The sequence below is a fragment of the Salmo salar genome, chromosome 02 (assembly GCF_965601325.2).
Source record: "Salmo salar chromosome 02, fSalSal1, whole genome shotgun sequence".
NCBI lineage: Eukaryota > Metazoa > Chordata > Actinopteri > Salmoniformes > Salmonidae > Salmo > Salmo salar.
The window spans coordinates 78,099,321-78,124,084 of NC_138292.1; the positions used below are offsets into that span (position 1 = coordinate 78,099,321).

The following is a 24,764-nucleotide window of genomic DNA, read 5'->3' on the forward strand; positions in this document are numbered from 1 at the left end:
TGATTTATTCCATGTTAATGATATCTGAGTGAGATTGATTAACAAAATCAATAGGGGCCCCCCTGGAGTTCAGGGGTCCTCGGCACATGCCCCACATGCCAGGTCGGTATTTGGCCATGATTACTACAAGTTTAGATAGCTGGCTAGACTAACTTACCAATCAAAAAAATGTTATCTGACATGTATAGTTGAGTGATTGTCAGTAACTGACATAACAAGAGAAAAACTGCTGATGCACAATCACATTTATAACTTGCACCTTATTACACTATTGTAACTCTTAACAGTAAGTTGAGACCCTGACTGAATCCCCCTAGCAACCCCTGGGGCCCCCTATTGACCGCATTGGTCACTTATGCTTGGAGCCGGCCCTGCAGGTGTACGTATTCCATTTTTGCACATAAAAATAACTTAATGACATAAACGTTTAGTCTGCATGGTGCTAATGTTCTCTCAACCTACAAACACGTCAAGTAAATATCTTGTCTAATAACAGTGGCATCTGTGCCAGAATTTGGCGGTGTTGGCAGATATGTCAAACAATAAACCTTGACTGAAGTGAAGATGAGAGCGCAGTCCAAGAAATGAAAAGGCCTTGATGGGATCCTTCCAGATGGTCACCCTGCTCAACTAGTGTATCCAGCAGATATGGGGCTTCTTGTACTGATGTGCTGGGTGGACACTGAACCTGAACAAACAGGGTGTATTTAGGGAGTTCAAATGTTCTGAACATTGCTGATAGAGATGTATTGAATAGAGCTGACATGCTTCCCTGTTCTACCTGACAGACAGTCATAACTGTTCTTCACAATACATTTCTCAGCTGCTAAGCGGTTAACTTCAGAGTGTAATTAAAGTTTGAGGCAGTTCATTCGCTGTCAGCAATATGAGTGGATAAGATTATTGAAATACTGTACTGGTGTTATGTTAGTCATAAGTGTTAACCAACTGAAATGTGAGACAAATAGAACAAGCCTCCAGCATCTTCAATATATCATACTGTAGATAAAAACGACACATTCAATTTTAAAGTTTTATGAACTGAAATTGAAATAGTTCCATTCTATCTTTTAAATATTCATTTAATATGGTTCCACCAGGGTGATACATCAAACTAAGCAAAGCACGGGATAACAGCCAACCTCATTACAAGCATGAGGTGAGGAGACAGTACAGATGTGTTTACAAGCTAAATAATATAAATAACAGGTGAACATATATATATATAAAGTTGTTGATGAGGATTAATGCCACTAAAATGGAACTAAATAAGGTCAGATTAGATTTAATGAAAACTATTTTAGTGGTAGTGGGGAAACATGGACTCAGTCCATTACAGTATATGAGGTTCAGTGGTAGTAACATTGAAATCAATTTGATAAATCAAACTTTTGATATTGTTAGAACAATTAGTAATGAAATCTTGCTGAAGTAAATTCAGTGAAATTCAATTCAGACAATTACGACATTAAAAAGTAATGTAATGGAAGTGTGGTGCTCCTGCAAGTGGGAGGTGCTAGTGAGAGACAGAAACACAGGTCTGGGGGTAGGTCTCTCCTACAATTCATTTCCTTTCCCAGAGTGGTCCATAATTAACTTTTGCTTGGTTAGCACTTCCAACCAGATATAAGGAGGCTGAGGCCCCAACATCCATAAGTCAGATACCTTCTTCCTCTGTGGTAAGACCTCTACACCTCCTTATATTTTTACATTTGTCTCATCTTTGCACTCAGCATCTGAGGCAGTAGCTAACTGCACTGTTTGAAGTGACTTCTGCATGTCTCTTGTAAGATTTGACAATATGCAATCAAATGTAACATTTGTTTTTTACTTTAAATGTTTTACTTTAAATCTCTAATTTTCATTTGTTTGTAAATTGAGGGGTCTAGAATGTAACTGGGTTTTCAGTGGAATTCATTTTAATCAAATAAAAAAATTGTAGTAAAGTGTGTTGTCATTAGGAAAGTGAAAGTTACCAGTGGCACCTCAGCTCCTGAGTGGCACAGCAGTCTTTCTTTCACCTTAATTTAACCAGGTAGGCTAGTTGAGAACAAGTTCTCATTTGCAACTGCGACCTGGTCTAAGTCACCGCATCTCAGTGCTAGAGGCGTCACTGCAGGCCCTGGTTCGATTCCGGGCTGTATCACAACAGGCTGTGATCGGGAGTCCCATAGGGCGGCACACAACTGGCCCAGCGTTGCCCGGGTTAGGGGAGGGATTGGATAGGCTGTCATTGTAAAATAAGTATTTGTTCTTAACTGACTTGGCTAGTTAAATAAAGGTATAAAAGTTGAATTGGACATGGCTGTAATGATTGAGACAAATGCTTTCTAGCCCTTCGAGGACAAAATGATGAGGCTTTGGACCACAGGAGGATGGTGGTACCGTAATTGGGGAGGATGGGCTCATGGTAGTGACTGGAGAGGAAAAGGTGGAATGGTATCAAATACATAAAACACATGGTTTCCAGGTGTTTGATGCCATTCCATTTGCTACGCTCCTGCCATTATTATGAGCCGCCCTCCCCTCAGCAGCTTCCACTGCTTTAGACTTGTGTATTTACACATCACCTTATGTTTCACAGGGTCCTCTAAGAAGCACACATTCATTTGTAGGAGGGGAAAAAGAAGGTGAGACATGGTTTGACTCTTCACATAAAAGTGATGAGAATATTCTGAGAGAGATACCACTCACCTAACTCTGTTGACTGGGGAGGAAGCACCACAGAGTCAATCATGTTTCTTGTTTCATCTCTTTCCTAGTGATCCGTCACCATGAGTACGGACGCGGAGATGCAAATCTACGGCAAAGCTGCCATATACCTTCGTAAGTCTGAGAAGGAGCGGATGGAGGCACAAGCCGCACCCTTTGATTCAAAGAACGCCTGCTATGTGGCAGACAAGGTGGAGCTGTACCTTAAGGGTTTAGTCACTGCCAGGGCCGATGGGAAGTGTACTGTGACAGTCACGAAACCTGACGGCACTAAGGAGGTAAGGCTGATCTGAAAAGTATTCAAGTTTGTGCAATTACTCAATTTCTTGAAAAATCATTGAAATTATCAAAAACATTGCAATATAAAATATTTAACAAAATATATATTATGAAGCATTTCTTCTTTTTTGTAAGCAGAATATAACCTCAAACACATCATCTTTAACGCAGCTACTTAAAAATGGCAAGGATTTTTTGATATTGACTAGTCAAGAATCACCAGATATTTGTCAGTGGGTGATAACAAAGTAGTTGGATTAAATGAGGATATAAATTTTTTTAAAGATTCAACTTGTATTTAAATGAACAAAAAGCATTCAGTCCTGTCCAGTTTGATCTGCGTGTACTCTATATGTCTGACTGTTTCAGGAAGGAAAAGAGTTCAAAGATGCAGACATCTACGAGATGAACCCCCCTAAGTACGACAAGATTGAGGACATGGCCATGATGACCTACCTGAATGAAGCCTCTGTGTTGTATAACCTCAAAGAGCGTTATGCAGCATGGATGATCTATGTAAGAAACCTGCACATACAAACACACACACACACACACACGAACTTAATAAATACACACATACAGTACTACACATAAATGAATGGTAGAAACCAAAACATATCAATACAGTAGACCCACATCAGTTTTCCAAAGTACACCCACATCCTCACATAAATCTGATTTTGTTAATCCCCTAATTTAATTATTCATCCAGACCTACTCTGGGCTCTTCTGTGCCACGGTGAACCCCTACAAATGGCTCCCAGTGTACGACACAGAGGTTGTCAACGCCTACAGAGGGAAGAAGAGGGTGGAGGCTCCACCCCATATCTTCTCCGTCTCTGACAACGCCTTTCAGTTCATGCTGATTGGTACGAGCTGTCATGGATGGATGGATGGATAAATGGATGGATGGTTGGATGGATGAATGGATGGACGGATGATTGGATGATGGATGGATGATTGGATGGATGGTTGATTGGATGGATGGATGGTTGGTTGAATGGATAGATGGATGGATATTAAAATATATTAAAATATATAAAATAATAAAATAATATAAGATATTAAATTCATGATGCTATGAATGAAATAATGTCCCCATAATGTTGCTTGAGTATGATAAGCAATATGTTTTCTGGTTCCAGATAAGGAGAACCAGTCTGTCCTGATTACGTAAGTTGTTTACTAAAATGTCACTTGAGAAAGTGTTTCTATTGTAATAAGTTTGGTCAGTTGGTGTGATGAAATACATGACATTATGACTAGATTAGAGCATTAGGCTATGTGTAATAACAAGTCGATGAGAAGGAGTATTTGTTAAAGACATGTCAGAACACAGGTTAACAGTATATTTATCTATGCTATTTCTTAGTGAAAGCCAATCTAACACTCAAACGTAACTAAACCCCCTCTTTCTCTGTCATATAAACCAGAGGAGAATCCGGTGCAGGAAAGACTGTCAACACCAAGCGTGTCATCCAGTACTTCGCCACCATTGCAGTGTCTGCTGGAGAGAAGAAGAAGGAAGTAGACCCCAGCAAAATGCAGGTAGGTTGTTCTTATGATTGCCTTTTTATTTCAGTTTGGTTGAATCATGTTTCAAGAAATGTGATCAATCAAGAAAAATGTGTTTTACCAGTTTCTGAGCACCTTGTGTTTATCTCAATCAGGGGTCTCTTGAGGATCAGATCATTGCAGCTAACCCTCTGCTGGAGGCTTATGGTAATGCCAAGACAGTGAGGAACGACAACTCGTCTCGCTTTGTAAGTATGAAGGGCATATTGTGGAAGTTACCTTAAATTGAAAAAATGTAATTCAGTAATTCCCTATTGTCATATCAATAGATGTCCAACAAACTGTAACATTTAAAGGGGTCTATCAAAGTAAAAGTTTAGATTTATTTTGTTTACCTATTTCTAACCCCCATGCTCTACTATAGGGTAAATTCATCAGGATTCACTTCCAAGGTGGTAAACTGGCTAAAGCTGACATTGAGACCTGTGAGTTGGTATTGATTGTTTCTCAATGCTTTCCTAAATTCACACAGTTGTTTTTTGGAGATCATATAGACAAATGTTATCTAATATTATAATCTCTCTCTCTCTCTCTCTCCCTCTCTCACCCTCACTCACACTCTCACCCTCACCCTCACCCTCAGACCTGCTGGAGAAGTCCAGAGTGTCCTTCCAGCTTCCCGATGAGAGAGGCTACCACATCTTCTTCCAGATGATGACAGGCCACAAACCTGACATAGTTGGTACGACAAAGTAGAGTTTCAGGGGAAATATTCCCACTCCCATCTGTGGAACTTATTTAAAAAAATGTCATAGCCCACACTATTAATGCTATTACAATGATTACATCCAAGGTAACAAGGCATCTAGACACAGGTCAGGTCTTTGGGAAATATCTGTAAAGTAATGCACTGTGATGCACTAGTCCACAAGTCTCAGTCTCCTCTTTTGATGCTATTTATTATATACAACATGTATCATTGAGACAATCTATTGAGTAAAGGAGGGAGAGATACTGTAAAGGTAGGACAGCAGAATTCTAAGAGATTTAATTGACAAGCTGTTGTCCATTTTCCACAGAAATGGCACTCATCACCACCAACCCCTACGACTTCCCCATGTGCAGCCAGGGTCAGATCGCTGTGGCCAGCATCGACGACAAGGAAGAGCTGGATGCCACAGATGTGAGTCAAACAAAGGGTTAACCAAACTATAGATATAGAATTGATAGGACCACCATACACACTGAATGTACTGTGAAAATCCAACTTGGTGGCAGCTGGGAATTTTCATGTATTTTCTGTTTGATTCTAAATGCCTTGTGTTAGTTAGACATGTGCCTCAAGGAACTCTTCATGCCTTCACACTTCACCTTGAGGCACATACATTTAAGACATCCACAAGAGAGCTCCACTAAGTGCCCTGTGGAACTGTGTAAAACAGATTTTGTGTTGCCATCTACTAATGTGTTGGCCAGGAGTCAAATCTATCCATTCCATTTGTTCTGCAGTAAGCAGCACAGAACTGTAGTGTAACAGACCAAAACTACTGTTCAGTTAATCACTGTTGTACTTCATCTTTAATGCCAGGATGCCATTACAATCCTGGGCTTCACTAACGATGAGAAGATTGGCATCTACAAGCTGACAGGAGCTGTATTGCACCATGGCAACTTGAAATTCAAGCAGAAGCAACGTGAGGAGCAGGCCGAGCCAGACAGCACAGAGGGTGAGCCCACTCTAAAAACATATACAATATGTAAAGTATTAGTCCCATTCCCAGTCCCATACATAGAAACAGAAACCCTAAGACAGACAATGCCACATGAAAATCAGGCAGGAGATAAAGTACAACCTCCACAAATGATTTGAAATGATGGATGTGGGTGAATCAAAACCTAATCTACAAAGAAGTTGGACAAACTATTTTGCCAGTTTAACATCAGAAACAAGTGATCTTGTGTGCTGAATCTGTTGTTGTTGGTTCTCTCTTCAGTGGCTGATAAAATTGGCTACCTGCTTGGCCTGAACTCAGCTGAGATGTTGAAGGCTATGTGCTACCCCAGAGTGAAGGTCGGCAATGAGTATGTGACCAAGGGACAGACTGTGCCTCAGGTAAGGCCAAACAAAGCCAAACAAAGCATTTACCATTATCTGTGGACCGGAATAATTTTGGGGAGAGTGCATTGCTTTATTTGAGTAGTGTTGTTGTTTTCCCAAATTTATCATCACCTTATCACTGGACATGGTCAATATCTCATGTATTAATTTGAGGTATAATCATTGCAGGTTAATAACTCAGTCAGTGCTCTGGCCAAGTCCATCTATGAGAGGATGTTCTTGTGGATGGTCATCCGTATCAATGAGATGTTGGACACCAAGAATCCAAGGCAGTTCTATATCGGTGTGCTTGACATTGCCGGGTTTGAGATCTTTGATGTGAGTATGAGGCCAGAACAAGACAATTAGTTGTGATTGAGATGGATTACAGCCTTGTATGATGAAATGATCCCTTTTAAAACTCCATCAACAGTACAACAGCATGGAGCAGCTGTGCATCAACTTCACCAATGAGAAACTGCAACAGTTTTTCAACCACACCATGTTCGTCCTGGAGCAAGAGGAGTACAAGAAGGAGGGAATCGTCTGGGCCTTCATTGACTTCGGCATGGACTTGGCTGCCTGCATTGAGCTTATTGAGAAGGTAAGCTGTCTGTGAAGATTGTAATGGACCATTAGGTAGCTCTGTTTGAGATATTATCAGTTGTAAAATGTATCTGACTGTTGAGATCTCAATATGTTTCCTATTATGTGCCTCTAAATGAATATAATCCTATAATAGCATGTTTACTAAAGGAATGAATGTGATCTAAGTGTAAATATCACTAATTTGATATACATCTCTTTTTGTGAAGCCATTGGGCATCTTCTCCATCCTTGAAGAGGAGTGCATGTTCCCCAAGTCTTCAGACACTACCTTCAAGGACAAGCTGTACTCCCAGCATCTTGGCAAAACAAAGGCGTTTGAGAAGCCCAAGCCTGCCAAAGGCAAGGCAGAGGCCCACTTCTCCCTGGTGCATTACGCCGGTACTGTGGACTACAACATCACTGGGTGGCTGGAGAAGAACAAGGACCCCCTGAACGACTCAGTTTGTCAACTGTACGGGAAGTCAGGAGTCAAAATTTTGGCTGCCCTGTATCCTGCTGCACCACCTGAGGGTAAGACTAGCATCACGTCAAATGATTTAATTAAGCACTAGTGACAATTTTCTTTAAAGTCTTTCAATGTATCACGTTTCATTACTGGGTTAATTTACTCATACAATAGGTGTTATTCTACACAATCTCATTGGCAGCATTTGCCTCTAGATAAGTGTGAAGTTAACCAGCGATTATCTGGTTTATAGTTAGCCTGTTTGCTGAAGACAAGACCACTCTAGATTTCTTCCATACTCTTATTATAATTCTATTTATTCCACCCCCTCTAGGAAATGTACTTTTGTAGTTATCTTTAACTTTTCCCCATTTAAACAGATAAAGCCAAGAAAGGAGGCAAGAAGAAGGGTGGTTCCATGCAGACTGTGTCCTCCCAGTTCAGGGTGAGCTTTTGAAATCTGCATATTCAGTCTTTCAAAAGTTGCATTGATTATCATAAATGATTTCTGTGAAAATGGTTTGTTATCCCCTTACAGGAGAACTTACAAAAGCTGATGACCAATTTGAGGAGCACTCATCCTCACTTTGTGCGCTGCCTGATCCCCAATGAGTCAAAGACTCCAGGTAAAAGAAATATTGAGTTAATTATGTAAAAGGTGATCTTATCAATACAGTATCAGTGACTTTAACAATCCCAATCTTTAACCTGTTTATGAGTATTAAAAGAGACTTGGTTTGTTTTACCAGGTCTGATGGAGAACTTCCTGGTCATCCACCAGCTCAGGTGTAATGGCGTACTGGAGGGTATCAGGATCTGCAGAAAGGGCTTCCCCAGCAGAATCATCTATGCTGACTTCAAGCAGAGGTACAGGCACACAAACAACTGCACAGACGCACAATCACAGAAAGATCTGTTCCAATTGTTTTCCCAGCATCAGAATAGTCTTACCTTTTATGTAATATATCCAACTTAATTCAACTTGACATACTTTAAAACTGTCTTCTCATTTAGGTACAAAGTACTGAATGCCAGCGTCATCCCTGAGGGCCAGTTCATGGACAACAAGAAGGCTTCTGAGAAGCTGCTTGGATCCATTGATGTGAATCACGAGGATTACAAGTTTGGACACACCAAGGTCAGTCAAATACCCACAGGAAAAGATGACAAAACACAACTACTATGATCATTTAAAATCTCTTTAATTGGTCTACCCATCATTTTAATGCTTTTTCTTCATTTAACTAATGTAAAAAAAAATCTTCAAAGTCATTCATTACAAGTTTGGAAGAGAAACTAAACTCATTATCATGTGCATGGTGTTAGAGTGGTATGGCTGCAGTTATCTGGATCTCTGTACATTATTTATCAACAGTGCCTTAAGAAAGTATTCACACCCCTTTACTTTTTCAAAAAAAATGTGTGAAAAGTTGGGATTTAAATGGATTTAATTGGGATTTATTGTCAATGAGCTACACAAAATATTTTAATATCATTGTGGAAGAAAAATTTGAACATTTGTAAAAAACAATTATGAAAAATAAAACACTAATATATCTTGATTATTCAACGCTCTGAGCCAACACATGTTAGACTTCCTTTTGGCAGCGATTACAGCTGTGAACCTTTCTGGGTAAGTCTTTAAGAGCTTTCCACACCTGGATTGTACAATATTTGACCATTATTCTTTAAACAATTCTTCAAGCTCTGTGAAGCTGGTTGTTGATCATTGCTAGATGATGTGTCTGTTTTCAGCCATACTCAATTCTTGCCATAGATTTTCATGCCGATTTAAGTCAAAACTGTAACTTGGCCACTCAGAAACATTCAATGTAGCCATTTTCAATTCTTGCCATAGATTTTCATGCCGATTTAAGTCAAAACTGGAACTTGGCCACTCAGAAACATTCAGTGTCGTCTTGGTAACAACTCCAGTGTATATTTGGCCTTCTGCTTTGGTTTATTGTCCTGCTGAAAGGAGAATTTGTCTCCCAGTGTCTGTTGTAAAGCAGGCTGAACCAGGTTTTCCTTTAGGGTTTTTGCCTGTGCTTAGCTCTACTCAGTTTCTTTTTATCGTAAAAAAACTCCCTCGTTTTTGTCAATGACAAGCATAGCTACAACATGATGCAGTAACCACCATGCTTGGAAAAATGAAGAGTGGTTCTCAGTGTTGTGTTGTATTTGCCATAACGCGCTGTATTCAGGACTTAAAGTACATTTCTTTGCCACATTCTTTTGCAGTTTTACTTTTGTGCCTTATTGCAAACAGGATGCATGTTTTTGAATATTTTTAATCTGTACAGGCTTCCATTTTTTTCACTCTGTCATTTATGTTACTGTTGTGGAGTAACTACAATTTTGTTACTCCATCCTCAGTTTCTCCTGTCACAGCCGTTAAATTCTGTTTTAAAGTCACCATTCGCCTCATGGTGAAATCCCTGAGAGGTTTCCTTCTTCTCTGGCAAGTGAGTTAGGAAGGATGCCTATATCTTAGTAGTGACTGCGTGTATTGATACATCATCCAAAATGTGATCAATAACTTCACCCTGCTCAAAGGGTTACTCAATGTCTTTTTTTCACACATCTACCATTAGGTGCTTTTCTTTGCGAGTCATAGGAAAAACCTCCCTGGTCTTTGTGGTTGAATCTGTGTCTGAAATTCACTGCTCGACTGAGGGACCTAACAGATAATTGTATGTGTGGGGTACAGAGATGAGGTAGTCATTCAAAAATCATGTTAAACACTATTATTGCACACAGAGTGAGTTCATGCAACTTATTATGAGACTTGTTAAGCACATTTTTACTCCTGAACTTATTTAGGCTTGCCATAACAAAGTGGTTGGATACTTATTGACTGAAGACATTTCAGCTTTTAATTTCAAATTAATGAATTTGAAAAATGTGTCTAAAAATATAATTCCACTTTGTCATTATGGGCTATTGTGTGTAGGCCAGTGACACAAAATCTCAAAGTAATCAATTTTAAATTCAAGCTGGACAAATTTGAGGGCTGTGAATACTTTCTGAAGGCACTGTACAACAGTACAATAACTAACAACTTAGAAACAACCTATCCCATGGTTTGTTTGTAACCATTGCAGCAAAGTTAATGTTGTTTAAATCAATCTAGTGGTGTTGTTCCCCTCTTTTGATTCAACCCTTTCTATCTGTCACCATCTGTGGTTCCATTGACCATGTTAACCTGTGCCTCAGGTGTTCTTCAAAGCCGGTCTGCTGGGTGTCCTGGAGGAGATGAGAGACGAGAAGCTGGCCACTCTGGTCGGCATGGTCCAGGCTCTCAGCCGTGGATTCCTCATGAGGAGAGAGTTTAGCAAGATGATGGAGAGGAGGTGAGGAATAGTAGTCATTTTGGCAAAGCTTTCTGTCACCCAGCTGTATCTAATGCATTATGATTACATACTGTATATGCTGTGAGTTGTTCAGAATGAGAAAGTACATCTAATAATGGTCTACTAAAGCTTTTGGGTTAATTCATTTAGTCCAGAAATAGATGTAGCAACTAAGGATTCTAGCTTTATAGCTGCAGTTTGGGATTTGGCTGTTCAACTGTCATTTAAATTTGTGATATGAACCCATTCATTTTTTAAAAATATCAAATACTTGTTGAGCTTAGCATGCATGACCTGTCAGTCCTTGCATCTAGAGAGCTGTCTATGAGTTTAAGATGGGTTACATTTCCCTACACCGATTCCTCAGCTGTATACAAAAGGGGCAGAGGATTTGTTGTTCTTCGACTCCGACTTCGATTTCACGTTGAATTCACGTTAGTTGACAACTCAACCAAATGTAAATCAAAACTAGATGTTGAACTGACGTCTGTGCCCAGTGGGATGTCACTCACCATGCCACTCCATCCTTTCTGTCGACCAGAGAATCAATTTACGCCATCCAGTACAACATCCGCTCATTCATGAATGTGAAAACCTGGCCATGGATGAAGTTGTACTTCAAGATCAAGCCCCTGCTGCAGAGCGCTGAGACTGAGAAGGAGCTGGCCAACATGAAGGAGAACTATGAGAAGATGACAGCAGACCTGGCCAAGGCTCTGTCCACAAAGAAGCAAATGGAGGAGAAGTTGGTGGCCCTGACGCAAGAGAAGAATGACCTGGCGCTCCAAGTCACATCTGTGAGTCAGCAACGACCTACATAAGGGCACATTTACACGCACAAAAACATACACACACACGCACACTGTCATTGCCCATGTTATTTATATATTTCATGATTTGGTCCGACATATTGACTAAATGAAGTCTGTATTTTCATACACAAAGTTAGGCAGCTGATATTTTCTCCTGTTCTGAAACCAGGAAGGAGAGAGTCTGAACGATGCTGAGGAAAGGTGTGAGGGGCTCATCAAGAGCAAGATCCAGCAGGAAGCCAAACTCAAAGAGACAACCGAGAGGCTGGAGGATGAGGAGGAGATCAATGCTGAGTTGACTGCCAAGAAGAGGAAGCTGGAGGATGAGTGCTCTGAGCTGAAGAAGGACATTGATGACCTGGAGCTCACCCTGGCCAAAGTGGAGAAGGAGAAGCACGCCACTGAAAACAAGGTCTTGTGTCTTACCATAGACAGTCTAACCAAACAATAATCCAAACAATAATCAACTCAAAACATAGCTTAACAGAAATGCAATTCAAGTTGTATTGTGGGTATGTTCTGCTCCCCCTCATTTATGACTTCCGTGCAGTACACTGGCATGGTGAACACTGATCTAGTGTTGAATCTATAGTACAGTAATTGTTGATGCAGTTCTAATCTAATTGAAATAAATGCAATATATAATAAACTAAATCTCCCGTTTATGGTGAAGTATAATTATGTTGTGGCCATTTACAGGTTAAAAACCTGACAGAGGAGATGGCGTCTATGGATGAGAGTGTTGCAAAGCTGACCAAGGAGAAGAAAGCCCTCCAAGAGGCCCACCAGCAGACACTGGATGACCTGCAGGCAGAGGAGGACAAAGCCAACACTCTGACCAAGGCCAAGACCAAGCTAGAACAGCAAGTGGACGACGTGAGTGGAGTTGGACATTTTGGCCATGATAGTATGTAAGGTGATATTATCTTCAGTTGTTTAGATTTGAAGAATATACTTTTTTTATCTTCTAGCTTGAAGGTTCGCTGGAGCAAGAGAAGAAGCTCCGTATGGATCTTGAGAGAGCCAAGAGAAAGCTGGAGGGAGATCTGAAACTGGCCCAGGAATCCATAATGGACCTGGAGAATGACAAGCAGCAAGCTGATGAGAAAATCAAGAAGTAAACACAAACAAATTACTACAGTATTATCTGCTTTAATTGTTGTTGTTGGCTAATTATTGTAATTGTGAATCAGCATATTCATGTGATTCTTAAAGGGAGACTTCAGGATTTTGGAAGCCCTTTATCTACTTCCCCAGAGCCAGATGAACTCGTGAATGGCATTTTTATGTCTCTGCATGCAGTTTGAAGTTGCTAACTGTTAGCGCAATGACCGGAAGTCTATGGTAACTGCTAGCATGCTAGTAAGCATTGGCTTGCAAAACTACTTCTAACTTCCTTCACACTGGATGCAGAGACATAAAAATGGTATCCACAAGTTCATCTGACTCTGGGGAAGTAGATACAGGGCTTCATTGCCAAAATGCTGAAGTATCCCTTTAAAAGCAATGTGAATGGTATAATACTCTCCCTTTACACTATCGAACCAAAACTAACTCTGCTGTCGGCATATTTGTTTTTCTTAGGAAGGACTTTGAGACAACTCAGCTCCTCAGCAAGATTGAGGATGAGCAGTCTCTGGGAGCTCAGCTGCAGAAGAAGATCAAGGAACTCCAGGTACAGTACAGGATCTAGGGATCTAAGCTCCAGACTCACCCAAGTACAAAGCTCCAGAACAGAAAAGCAAAGACTTGAAAAACATTATTCAGGTAGCACACAATTTTTCCCGGTGGCTTCTGATGGCTGAATAGGTTGGAAGATGGTGCTTCTTGCTAGTGCTTCTTACCATTGTAAAGACGGTGCTTCAAAATGGTAGTTCGGTTCCTAAATTGGACACTGTCTACTGAATATATTAATTGTCTTTGTATTAAACACATTTATGCAAAGTACACATACTATTATTATTTTGGGAGGTTCAATTGTATTGTAGTGTTCATCCCCCCTGCTCCTGTCCCCTGTTCTAGGCCCGTATTGAGGAGTTGGAGGAGGAAATTGAGGCTGAGCGTGCTGCCAGGGCTAAGGTTGAGAAGCAGAGGGCTGATCTCTCCAGGGAACTTGAGGAGATCAGCGAGAGGCTGGAGGAGGCCGGAGGAGCCACTGCTGCTCAGATTGAGATGAACAAGAAGCGTGAGGCTGAATTCCAGAAACTGCGTCGTGATCTTGAAGAATCCACCCTGCAGCATGAGGCCACAGCCGCCGCTCTGCGCAAGAAGCAGGCCGACAGTGTGGCTGAGCTCGGGGAGCAGATCGACAACCTGCAGCGCGTCAAGCAGAAGCTGGAGAAGGAGAAGAGCGAATACAAGATGGAGATTGATGACCTCTCTAGCAACATGGAGGCCGTCGCCAAGGCTAAGGTGAGTAGTGATGATTTGGTCAAGCAGTGTCGAGGAGGGTCAACTACATTACCATTCAAGTGAACTGAAGTTGACAGGAGTCACATATATAAAGTAATGATGGAACATGTTTCACTAACAGGGCAATCTGGAGAAGATGTGCCGTACTCTTGAGGACCAGCTGAGTGAGCTCAAGACTAAGAATGATGAGAATGTTCGGCAGGTCAACGACATCAGCGGACAGAGGGCCAGACTCCTGACAGAAAATGGTACCATCAGCAATGAACAACAAACTAATGCTTTACTTCAGTAGAACACAATAACATGTTTTGGGGATTTATGTCCATAGTCCACATTAGTGCCGGTCGGTGATGTTTAAGATTCTTTTTTTATTTTAGGAGCTTGGCCTTATTTCTATTACAGAATATTGGATGACTCTTTCATATTCGATTCACCCAGCTCAATGTAACATCGATAGGTTTAGAATACTACATGATACTCAAATGTTCCCTAGACCTATCATGAGGTTGCTACAACCTAGCCTATGAATGACAGTTTACAATGTATGTGCACAGGTCGGGAGAAAAATTTGAGTGATCGAGATGAGAGACCGTGACACATTCTATACTGCCTTGCACACTCTTGCCTGCATATAGCTAATCTAGGTTGTAATCATTAGTCCAACAGTTGCAAACAAGAGTTTCTATTGGACAAATTCAGGTACGTTTATCCTCATTTTGTTCCATTTGCTTCCGTTTAACAAAGGTTTTCAACAGAATCGGTGGAATGAATACTACCCTGATCACACGCAAACACAGTTCACTTTCATAGAAGCCACATACAAACAGCATGATCATTTTGCTCATTCTATAATTCCTTCTCGCATCTACGTGCTCTCCTCGTCTCACCTTTTCCCTTCTGGACTTCAGTGCAAAACACATCAGCTGTCTGTGATCAGGCGATAAAAATCGTCATTCGCTAGTCCTTTGATTGAGTGGACAACATCTCAGTTCATGCTGCAAGAGCTATGACAGGTTGCAGTACGTCGTCATTATTACTGTGTAAGTCTCTGGAAGGGGGTGAGAACCATGAGCCTCCTTGGTTTTGTATTGAAGTCAATGTACCCGAGGAGGATGGAAACTAGCTGTTGAATGGAAACATGGCTACACCATGGTGCTACCCTAGAGAGTGCTGTTGAGGCTACTGTAGACCTTCATTGCATAACATTGTGTTTTAATCAATTTTTTGGTGACGTGAATATATTTTGTATAGTTTTATATAACTTTTTTAATGTTTCACAATTTTATTTTATCTAAATTTCACCAAGGAGGATGGTCCTACCCTTCCTCTTCTGAGGAGCCTCCACTGGTCCACATAGTTTCTATTGTACTATTCACCACCAAACAACATTGCCCTATGATACATTAAAATACATTTTCAATCTTAGAAAACAGAGACCTCATTAACAAGATGTCCCTCTATCCCTGCAGGTGAGTTTGGCCGCCAGCTGGAGGAGAAGGAAGCCCTGGTGTCTCAGCTGACCAGAGGAAAACAGGCCTTCACTCAGCAGGTGGAGGAGCTGAAAAGGCTGATTGAGGAAGAGGTCAAGGTAAGTGACCCAAAATGGACTCCACCGACCCCAGAGTTTAGTGCAGGGATCTTCAACTAGATTCAGCCGCGTGATGATTATTTTCTTGAGCGGACGGTCAGGACATAATTGCATATAATTTGTAGACTGCCAATTGAATGCAAGAAGCACAAACAGATATAATATTTGACTAAAACATTATCATTTCAAACCTTGCTTACATTTGCATGCGATCACATACAGTGATGTCATGCACCTAAAACAAAAATCTGGTGGGTCACAAAGTACATGAGGGTGGCTGGGGGGGTGGTCCTGAGGTTGGAGATTTTAGCATTTTTCAAACACCTGACACAGCTTTTTCCTGCAATCTATAGCCATAATCGTTATACTTAATTCATTGTAAAAACCATTTCTGTTTTTCGACATATCTAAGCATACCTCTTCAGCTGTCTGTGTCTTCCTGACTGGTGGTTATTTTGTTTAAAGAAATTAAATATGCTTCTCTTTATCTCTGCTAAAATCTGGGTAAAAGATTGAAAGGACTTTGAGTCTTATTCAGTACATTTAGTTATTGCTTGCTTTTCTTAAGTCTACCAGCCTTTCTAGCAGGCATGTCAGCTAAGATAGTTAGACTAGCTAGCCACTCTACCTTGATTGATAGCCTAAAATGCCTTCTTGGTAGCAGGTTATGAGGTTGGGATTTTGGGAACCTACAGTATCGGGCTGACTAAAGCCAACTTCATAAAATTGCAAGATAGCTAGTAATATTACAGAGAAACAACAGTAGGACAAATCTGAGGGGACATGTGCCCCCTATGAGCATGACGCCTCTGATGAGATATATCTGTCTGTTGTGCATGGGAATACTTTGGAACAGATTTCCAAAATTAAAATCACTTGGAGCAGATTTGTAGGTGTTTTTACAGTCTTTTATGGTCCCCCACGCCAAAATATTATTTTATTCAGAAAACTTGAGGGGCCAAATAAAAATCGCACCCCACCAGTTGGAGAACTCTGGTTTAAAGACATATCTTCATAAACATGGTGATGACACCATCCTCAGAGAGTTCTACTATAATTTGTTTGACTCTCTCCAATCTCTCTTTGTATTTCTCTCTCACAGGCTAAAAACGCATTGGCCCACGGTGTCCAGTCTGCCCGCCATGACTGTGACCTCCTGAGGGAGCAGTTTGAGGAGGAGCAGGAGGCCAAGGCAGAGCTGCAACGCGGCATGTCCAAGGCCAACAGTGAGGTGGCTCAGTGGAGGACTAAGTATGAAACTGATGCTATCCAGCGCACAGAGGAGCTGGAGGAGGCCAAGTGAGTCGTACGGATCAGCAAAAACTAAAATATAGGGTATTGATGGTGAGGTTGGTAGGGGGCTCTGAGAAAATGTTACATCAACATGTATTGTAACATTTGTTTCAGCTCATTAAACCTCCCTTTGTTGTCCAACAGGAAGAAGCTGGCCCAGCGTCTGCAGGAGGCCGAGGAGACCATTGAGGCGACCAACTCCAAGTGCGCCTCCCTGGAGAAGACCAAACAGAGGCTGCAGGGAGAGGTGGAGGACCTCATGATTGACGTTGAGAGAGCCAACGCATTGGCCGCCAACCTCGACAAGAAGCAGAGGAACTTTGACAAGGTGAAAACAAAGAAACCTCACCCTAGGGTGATATTTTCTGTCTGATATATGATTAATTGTAGCATATTTCAGATTCAAAACTCTTCATCAATGACTTCTAAAGACAATCCCATGGATTCCCCTAGGTTCTGGCAGAGTGGAAGCAGAAGTATGAGGAGGGTCAGGCTGAGTTGGAAGGAGCTCAGAAGGAGGCTCGCTCTATGAGCACTGAACTCTTCAAGATGAAGAACTCATACGAGGAGGCTCTGGATCATCTGGAGACTCTGAAGAGAGAGAACAAGAACCTGCAACGTAAGCATTTGACAGCAGTTATTTTTGGCTCATGTTTGAATAGTGTTTTGAAAATGGAAGGAACTGCAATCATCAAAACTACTATTACACAATTTCAGAGTTTTCATGTACAGATCACAATATATAGATTTTTTAACCTGTGATCACTATTCCTTTCAACAACCAAAGGATGCGGAGGGCAATTAGGTTTGCAGACCATATGAAGTGCTAGTTATTAATTAACTGTTATTATGATTCAATGTTAACTTCAGTACATTGGCGATATCCACTGAAAATCTCCCAAGTCTAAACTGCTCCTGTGTGTGTGTGTGTGTGTGTGTGTGTGTGTGTGTGTGTGTGTGTGTGTGCAGAAGAGATCTCTGACCTGACTGAGCAGATCGGAGAGACTGGCAAGAGCATCCATGAGCTGGAGAAGGCCAAGAAGACCGTGGAGACAGAGAAGTCTGAGATCCAGACCGCTCTGGAGGAGGCTGAGGTACAAACTACAGCTGTTTGATGGGAAAGCAGTGTTACACTAGCCAACGCCAGCTTCAGTAAAATGATCCCTGTATTGGAGTTTATTGTAGTCATATATATTTAATTCCTACATCTAAATATATTGAACACAATTGGCCTGACTGCTTCTGTTTGTCCAGGGAACACTGGAGCACGAGGAATCCAAGATTCTGCGTGTGCAGCTGGAGCTGAACCAGATCAAGGGTGAGGTGGACAGGAAGATCGCTGAGAAGGACGAGGAGATGGAGCAGATCAAGAGGAACAGCCAGAGGGTGGTTGACTCCATGCAGAGCACCCTGGACTCTGAGGTCAGGAGCAGGAATGACGCCCTGAGGGTGAAGAAGAAGATGGAGGGAGACCTGAATGAGATGGAGATCCAGCTGAGCCACTCCAACAGGATGGCTTCTGAGGCCCAGAAACAGCTGAGGAATATCCAGGGACAGTTCAAGGTAAAGGAACTGGGACATCAGGCTCTAAAATCTGAACATGGCTAGGGATTTGTTTGTGAATCTGTAGAAAATAATAGAACAGAGGAATTGAATAGATTGAACTATATACTGCAGAAAGGTAGGGATATTGAGTAAATTCTTACCAATTAACGTTTCTATCACCCATCCTATCACCCCTACTTCCACAAGTCCTAATGAACGTATGTCATTGTGAATCCCAGGATGCCCAATTGCACCTTGATGATGCCGTCCGTGCTGCAGAGGACATGAGGGAGCAGGTAGCCATGGTGGAGCGCAGAAACGGTCTGATGGTGGCTGAAATCGAGGAGCTGAGAGTTGCTCTCGAGCAGACAGAGAGAGGCCGCAAAGTGGCTGAGACTGAGCTCGTAGACGCCAGCGAGCGTGTTGGACTGCTGCACTCCCAGGTATGGGTCAAAGCCATTTCTAATGAAACTCAACCATAATAACATTTACACACACCTGGAATTTGACAGTCCTTGCTTTTAGATTTTCAGAATTTCAGACTTGTATGTTCTCTTGAGAGTCAAACAAATCATCTTGTTTCCTCCTTCAGAACACCAGCCTTCTGAATACCAAGAAGAAGCTGGAGACTGATCTGGTGCAGGTGCAGGGAGAGGTGGACGACATCGTCCAGGAAGCCAGGAATGCAGAGGAGAAGGCCAAGAAGGCCATCACTGATGTGAGTACATGAATTACATCAATTTGATTTGTCCTCAAGGGAAATGGTATCTGGGCTGGTTAACCGCAATAAAGATGTCAGAGGGATGTTATGATTTGTGCCAATTGGTGAATAAAATAAAGAAACTACCATTCCAGGCGGCCATGATGGCTGAGGAGCTGAAGAAGGAGCAGGACACCAGTTCTCATTTGGAGAGGATGAAGAAGAACCTGGAGGTCACAGTCAAGGACCTGCAGCACCGCCTGGATGAGGCTGAGAATCTGGCCATGAAGGGAGGCAAGAAGCAGCTCCAGAAACTGGAATCCAGGGTGAGTTACCAGCAGGGTGGATTAAAAGAATATTTGCTGAACATGTATTCGATCATATAAAATTACACAGGAGACTCTATCTCTCAATTAAAAATTACGTTTTATTGTCATGTACACCGGATAGGTACAAATTAGGGTTAAGTGCCTTGGACATCAACACATTTTTCACATTGAAGGCTCAGGTATTTGAACCAGCAACATTTAACACAATCAAGGGTTCCCAAACTTTTTGACACGGGACCTCTTTTGTGATAGAAAATTCATTAGGGACCCCTCATAATATCAGAATAAAATTCCTACCTAAGAGTTCAGTAAAAATAGCATCCATCTAGTTTTCCCACGGTGTTTCTAAACCCTGAGGTGCAACATTCGAAGACTTCCGGGAATGCTTGCGATTCAGACCAGACCAGGGTTTGTGATGTCTATGGGAGAAGTGAAAAATTCATCCTTGGTTGTTAATTTTCTTGAAATCTAAAGGCAAGACCTAGATTCGAGCCAATGTCTTAAGATAATGGAGTGCATCTTTAAGTAGCTGAAACTGTCATTACTACACCCTAGTGAAAGTAACAAACTAACACGTTTTAAATTTCATCAAACACAATTTTCTACCAAAGGAGTGCTTTTGACGGCATGAACATGTGCAGTTCAGCACAACTGTTAGACCCGATGATGTGTTTCTGCGCATGAGCTTAGCTAGCTAAGGTCACAATGGGATTGTCGACAAGTCTTCATCTTTGGATTTGCTACGACTTCTGCAGTGCATGGCTGGACTAATCATGTCTCGGCCCCTGGGAAAGAACATTTTAAAATCACCTTTTGGCCTCAGAAACAACATTTTGCAGTTTTAAAACAAATGTTCAGCTATTCTACACATTTTGCCTTTGGACAGAAATAATATTTTGTAATTTTAGAGCTAATTTCTTGAAATTATACACATTTTGCCATGTGGCTGAGAGAAAATGTTGCAGTTTTAAAAGCTTAAATCAGGGTGCATTTCTGTTCAAAATCATCATTTTGGGGAATATGTTACACTTATTTAGTGGACTTGAGAAGAATTGTAGCCAAGACCTTAACCTGTTGAGGACAGACGTTCCGCTAGCGAAACCCCGTTCCGCCTGCGGAACCCCTAGCCAACAGCCAATGGCATCGCACGGCGCGAAATACAAAACCAACTAAATTACCACAATTCAATTTTCTCAAACAATCAACTATTTTACACCATTTTAAAGATAAGACTCTCGTTAATCTAACCACATTGTCCGATTTCAAAAAGGCTTTTCAGCGAAAGCAAAACATTAGATTATGTTAGGAGAGTACATAGACACAAATAATCACACAGCCATTTTCCAAGCAAGCATATATGTCACATGAACCCAAACCACAGCTAAATGCAGCACTAACCTTTGATGATCTTCATCAGATGACACTCCTGGGACAGTATGTTATAAAATACATGCATGTTTTGTTCAATCAAGTTCATATTTATATAAAAAAACAGCTTTTTAGCATGTGATGTTCAGAACTAGCATACCCACCGAAAACTTCCGGTGAATTTACTAAATTACTCATGATAAACGTTCACAAAAAACATAACAATTATTTAAAGAATTATAGATATAGAACTCCTTTATGCAATCGCGGTGTCAGACTTTAAAATAGCTTTTCGGCGAAAGCACATTTTGCAATATTCTGAGTACATAGCTCGGCCATCACAGCTAGCTAATTTGACACCCACCAAGTTTGGGGCTCACTAAACTCAGAATTACTATTAGAAAAATTGGATTACCTTTGCTGCTCTTCGTCAGAATGCACTCCCAGGACTTCTACAACAAATGTTGTTTTGGTTCCAAATAATCCATAGTTATATTCAAATAGCTCCGTTTTGTTTGTGCGTTCAGGTCACTATCCGAAGGGTGACGCGCGAGCGCATTTCGTGACAAATAATTTCAAAATATTCCATTACCGTACTTAGAAGCATGTCAAACGCTGTTTAAAATCAATTTTTATGTTATTTTTCTCATAAAATAGCGATAATATTCCAACCGGGCAACATTGTATTCATTCAAAGGCTGAAAGAATAAAATGGAGTAGTCTTGTGAACGTGCATCTCAGTCTCACTGTCCCCAGGCTGACCACTTACATATTCTGCTGCTGTTCTTCGCCCAGAGACAGCAGACACCCCATTCCACTTTCTGGCGGCTTTAGAGAGCCAATGGAAGCCTTAGAAAGTGTCACGTTACAGCACAGATGCTGTATTTTCGATAGAGATGCAACAGAAGGACAACAAATTGTCAGACAGGGCACTTCCTGTATGGAATCTTCTCAGGTGTTGGCCTGCCATATGAGTTCAGTTATACTCACAGACACCATTCAATCAGTTTTAGAAACATTAGAGTGTTTTCTATCCAAATCTTCTAATTATATGCATATTCTAGCTTCTGGGCAGGAGTAGTAACCAGATTAAATCGGGTACGTTTTTTATCCGGCCGTGAAAATACTGCCACCTATCCCAAAGAAGTTAAAATAAAGATATTCAAACGTATTAATCTAGTTGCTCCGTTCAAGCTTGTACAGTTGTCCTGGCAGACTTCTTCTAAACTGCCATTTCATTCATAATAATAATAATAAAAATTCTAAATAAATATCAACACACGGTATAATATACTGTACATGCATCCAATCCATCTCATTGTAATCATTTGTTAGGCTTCATCTAGTTACATTGTTTAATTTCTCTCTCTCTAGATCGCTAGCTACTTGACTCATTCACTCTGCTGCAAAAAGGCTGTTGCTAGGAAGCTAGTGTTGCTATGTGGGGCTACCAGCTAGAAGGCTAAATTAGCTTGTAGGTTAGCGGATTTTCATAAGTTCATAAAAACGTGAAAAAACAACATAACATCTTAACAAACACATGTACATACTCTGGAAACATTACTTTAATATGGTGCTTTCCCACTTACCTTCAAAATGAATTAATTTCGGTGCTTCTGTCTCACTTTTGACTTACTTGGCAAACGTCTCTTAACTGCCGAAGACAATGTTTCTACCATGAGGAGCTCGTGCTATCTGTGGTGGAAGCAACCTCACAACATTAAAACAAGCGAGTGTCGGCCTCTAGAGGCCATATTGGTACTGAACTAAACACTGTTAAATACATGCCAAAATGTATAATGGTAATATACAGTATATTACAAATACAAGAAGAATTGAGTTGGGGGGGAAAAATTATCAGTGATGGGGAACTGTGGATACCAATATCACTGTGAGCCTCCCAGGCTCATGTTGTGCATCTAAGGGTTAAGAACATCAATTGTGGGTTAATATTATTACATTGTATTGGACACATTTTCCACATATCCCTGTTAGTTTAATCTGCTGTTGTTATCAATATTCATAACATTTGAAATGTAAATTCCACTTTGGGAACCACTGACCGAGATAATGAAAAGTTGTTATAATTATAGACCCCTTCAATAAAAATTGTAAATAGTACATAGGAACAGACAACAATTGTGCCTCCTTGACTAGGTAGAACACTCTACCTGTTTTACAAAGATTTGTTACATCTGATTTCACCAGCTAAAACAAATGCATAAGTTTCTTTTTTCACAAAGGTGCGTGAGCTCGAGACTGAGGTGGAGGGCGAACAGAGAAGAGGTATAGACGCAGTCAAGGGAGTCCGCAAGTATGAGCGCAGAGTCAAGGAGCTCACTTACCAGGTAAGAGAAAGTGCATCCTTCACACACTTGACTCTAACACAGGTAGGTTTGTGTATATGACTATGGGACATTGATTCTTTGCTCTTCTCCCACAGACTGAGGAGGATGAGAAGAGCGTTGGCAGACTTCAGGACCTGGTAGATAAGCTGCAGATGAAAGTGAAGGCCTACAAGAGGCAGGCTGAGGAAGCGGTGAGTCACAGACTTAGTCAAATACTCTGAAAGCATACATTGGAAAATATATTTATCTTCAGAACGAAGTATTTAATGAATGCTGATGTTCTGCTCTCCCTCTCTTTATCTCACCCAGGAGGAAGCAGCAAACCAGCACATGTCTAAGTTCAGGAAGGTTCAGCATGAGCTGGAGGAGGCTGAGGAGCGTGCTGACATCGCTGAGACTCAGGTCAACAAGCTCAGAGCCAAGACCCGTGACACTGGAAAGGTACAGAACTGCCGCTAAACCTGAACCTGACTCATGTTCAAATTTGACCACATCAACAGCACCAATGATTAATTATTCACAGAGATCAATACAGATCTTTTACACTGTATTGAAGATCTGCGAGAAGCACATGTCAAGTAGGGGAAAAAACTTGATTATTTCAATCTAAGCTGGTACTTAAAAGTTGAAAATTCAAGCTGAACACTGAGTCTTAGAATGCTTGTTCCATTATACAGTGTTCTTTCCAAGTGTTCATAATATATTTATCATGTTCATTATTATTACTGATCCATTATATTCTATCCATATATTTATCATGTTCATTATTATTATTGATCCATTATATTCTATCTTTCTTCTTACAGGGAAAAGAAGCTGCTGAATAAACAAAGACTAAAGTATTGAAGGTCAAAGTCTTATAATTTTCCTGTGTTGCATAAAATATGATTTTCATGGTGAAATGTTGAGCATTGATTAAAAACATGTGGATCTACATACACTTCCTTTGTGACTGTGGACTTATTACTCAGCAAACAGATTTTTCATATCATAACAATATTGTACTTTAATTAAACAAGCAATCTGGGTTTCCAACAACAACAAAGGGGGCACTTTTTTTGGTAAACAGCTGAGGGATGAAGCTGGAGAAATGTAAACACTCAAATTCATAGACTGAGCTATGGATGTAAGGACTGACCATCCAAAACATCAAAATTATAGTTTTAACCCTTTACATCTGCAGAAATTGGCTTACATGGACTGGTCCAAATGCAAATGCTTCTAAAATAAATAAAAAATATGAGTAGCACATGCATAACCGTGGTAGCAATTGAAAGCGAACACTTGTGTGGAAAGTTTCAGGTAACAATAGATCAGATTTTTGCATTTTAATTTAGTCACAGATTATGCGCACAGTA

General features: G+C 40.9%; 1 protein-coding gene across 1 annotated transcript; it reads left to right on the plus strand.

Moving 5' to 3' along the window:
- The first annotated feature begins 1,579 nt into the window (after positions 1-1,579).
- Positions 1,580-24,346, plus strand: LOC106564162 (myosin heavy chain, fast skeletal muscle). Its single transcript, XM_045710177.2, has 41 exons — positions 1,580-1,679; positions 2,585-2,630; positions 2,763-2,990; positions 3,361-3,507; positions 3,704-3,860; positions 4,137-4,164; positions 4,425-4,539; positions 4,662-4,754; positions 4,931-4,991; positions 5,150-5,248; positions 5,586-5,689; positions 6,095-6,233; positions 6,501-6,619; positions 6,794-6,943; positions 7,038-7,208; positions 7,420-7,723; positions 8,039-8,103; positions 8,197-8,284; positions 8,408-8,525; positions 8,673-8,796; positions 10,875-11,011; positions 11,553-11,808; positions 11,993-12,235; positions 12,523-12,699; positions 12,795-12,940; positions 13,408-13,498; positions 13,846-14,235; positions 14,357-14,483; positions 15,705-15,823; positions 16,926-17,122; positions 17,261-17,444; positions 17,570-17,735; positions 18,086-18,210; positions 18,371-18,679; positions 18,901-19,104; positions 19,254-19,379; positions 19,517-19,687; positions 23,302-23,406; positions 23,502-23,597; positions 23,716-23,847; positions 24,213-24,346. Exons 3-41 carry the CDS (start codon positions 2,775-2,777, stop codon positions 24,231-24,233), a joined length of 5,820 nt encoding a protein of 1,939 aa, XP_045566133.1. The 5' UTR covers positions 1,580-1,679; positions 2,585-2,630; positions 2,763-2,774; the 3' UTR covers positions 24,234-24,346.
- Positions 24,347-24,764: the final 418 nt, after the last annotated feature.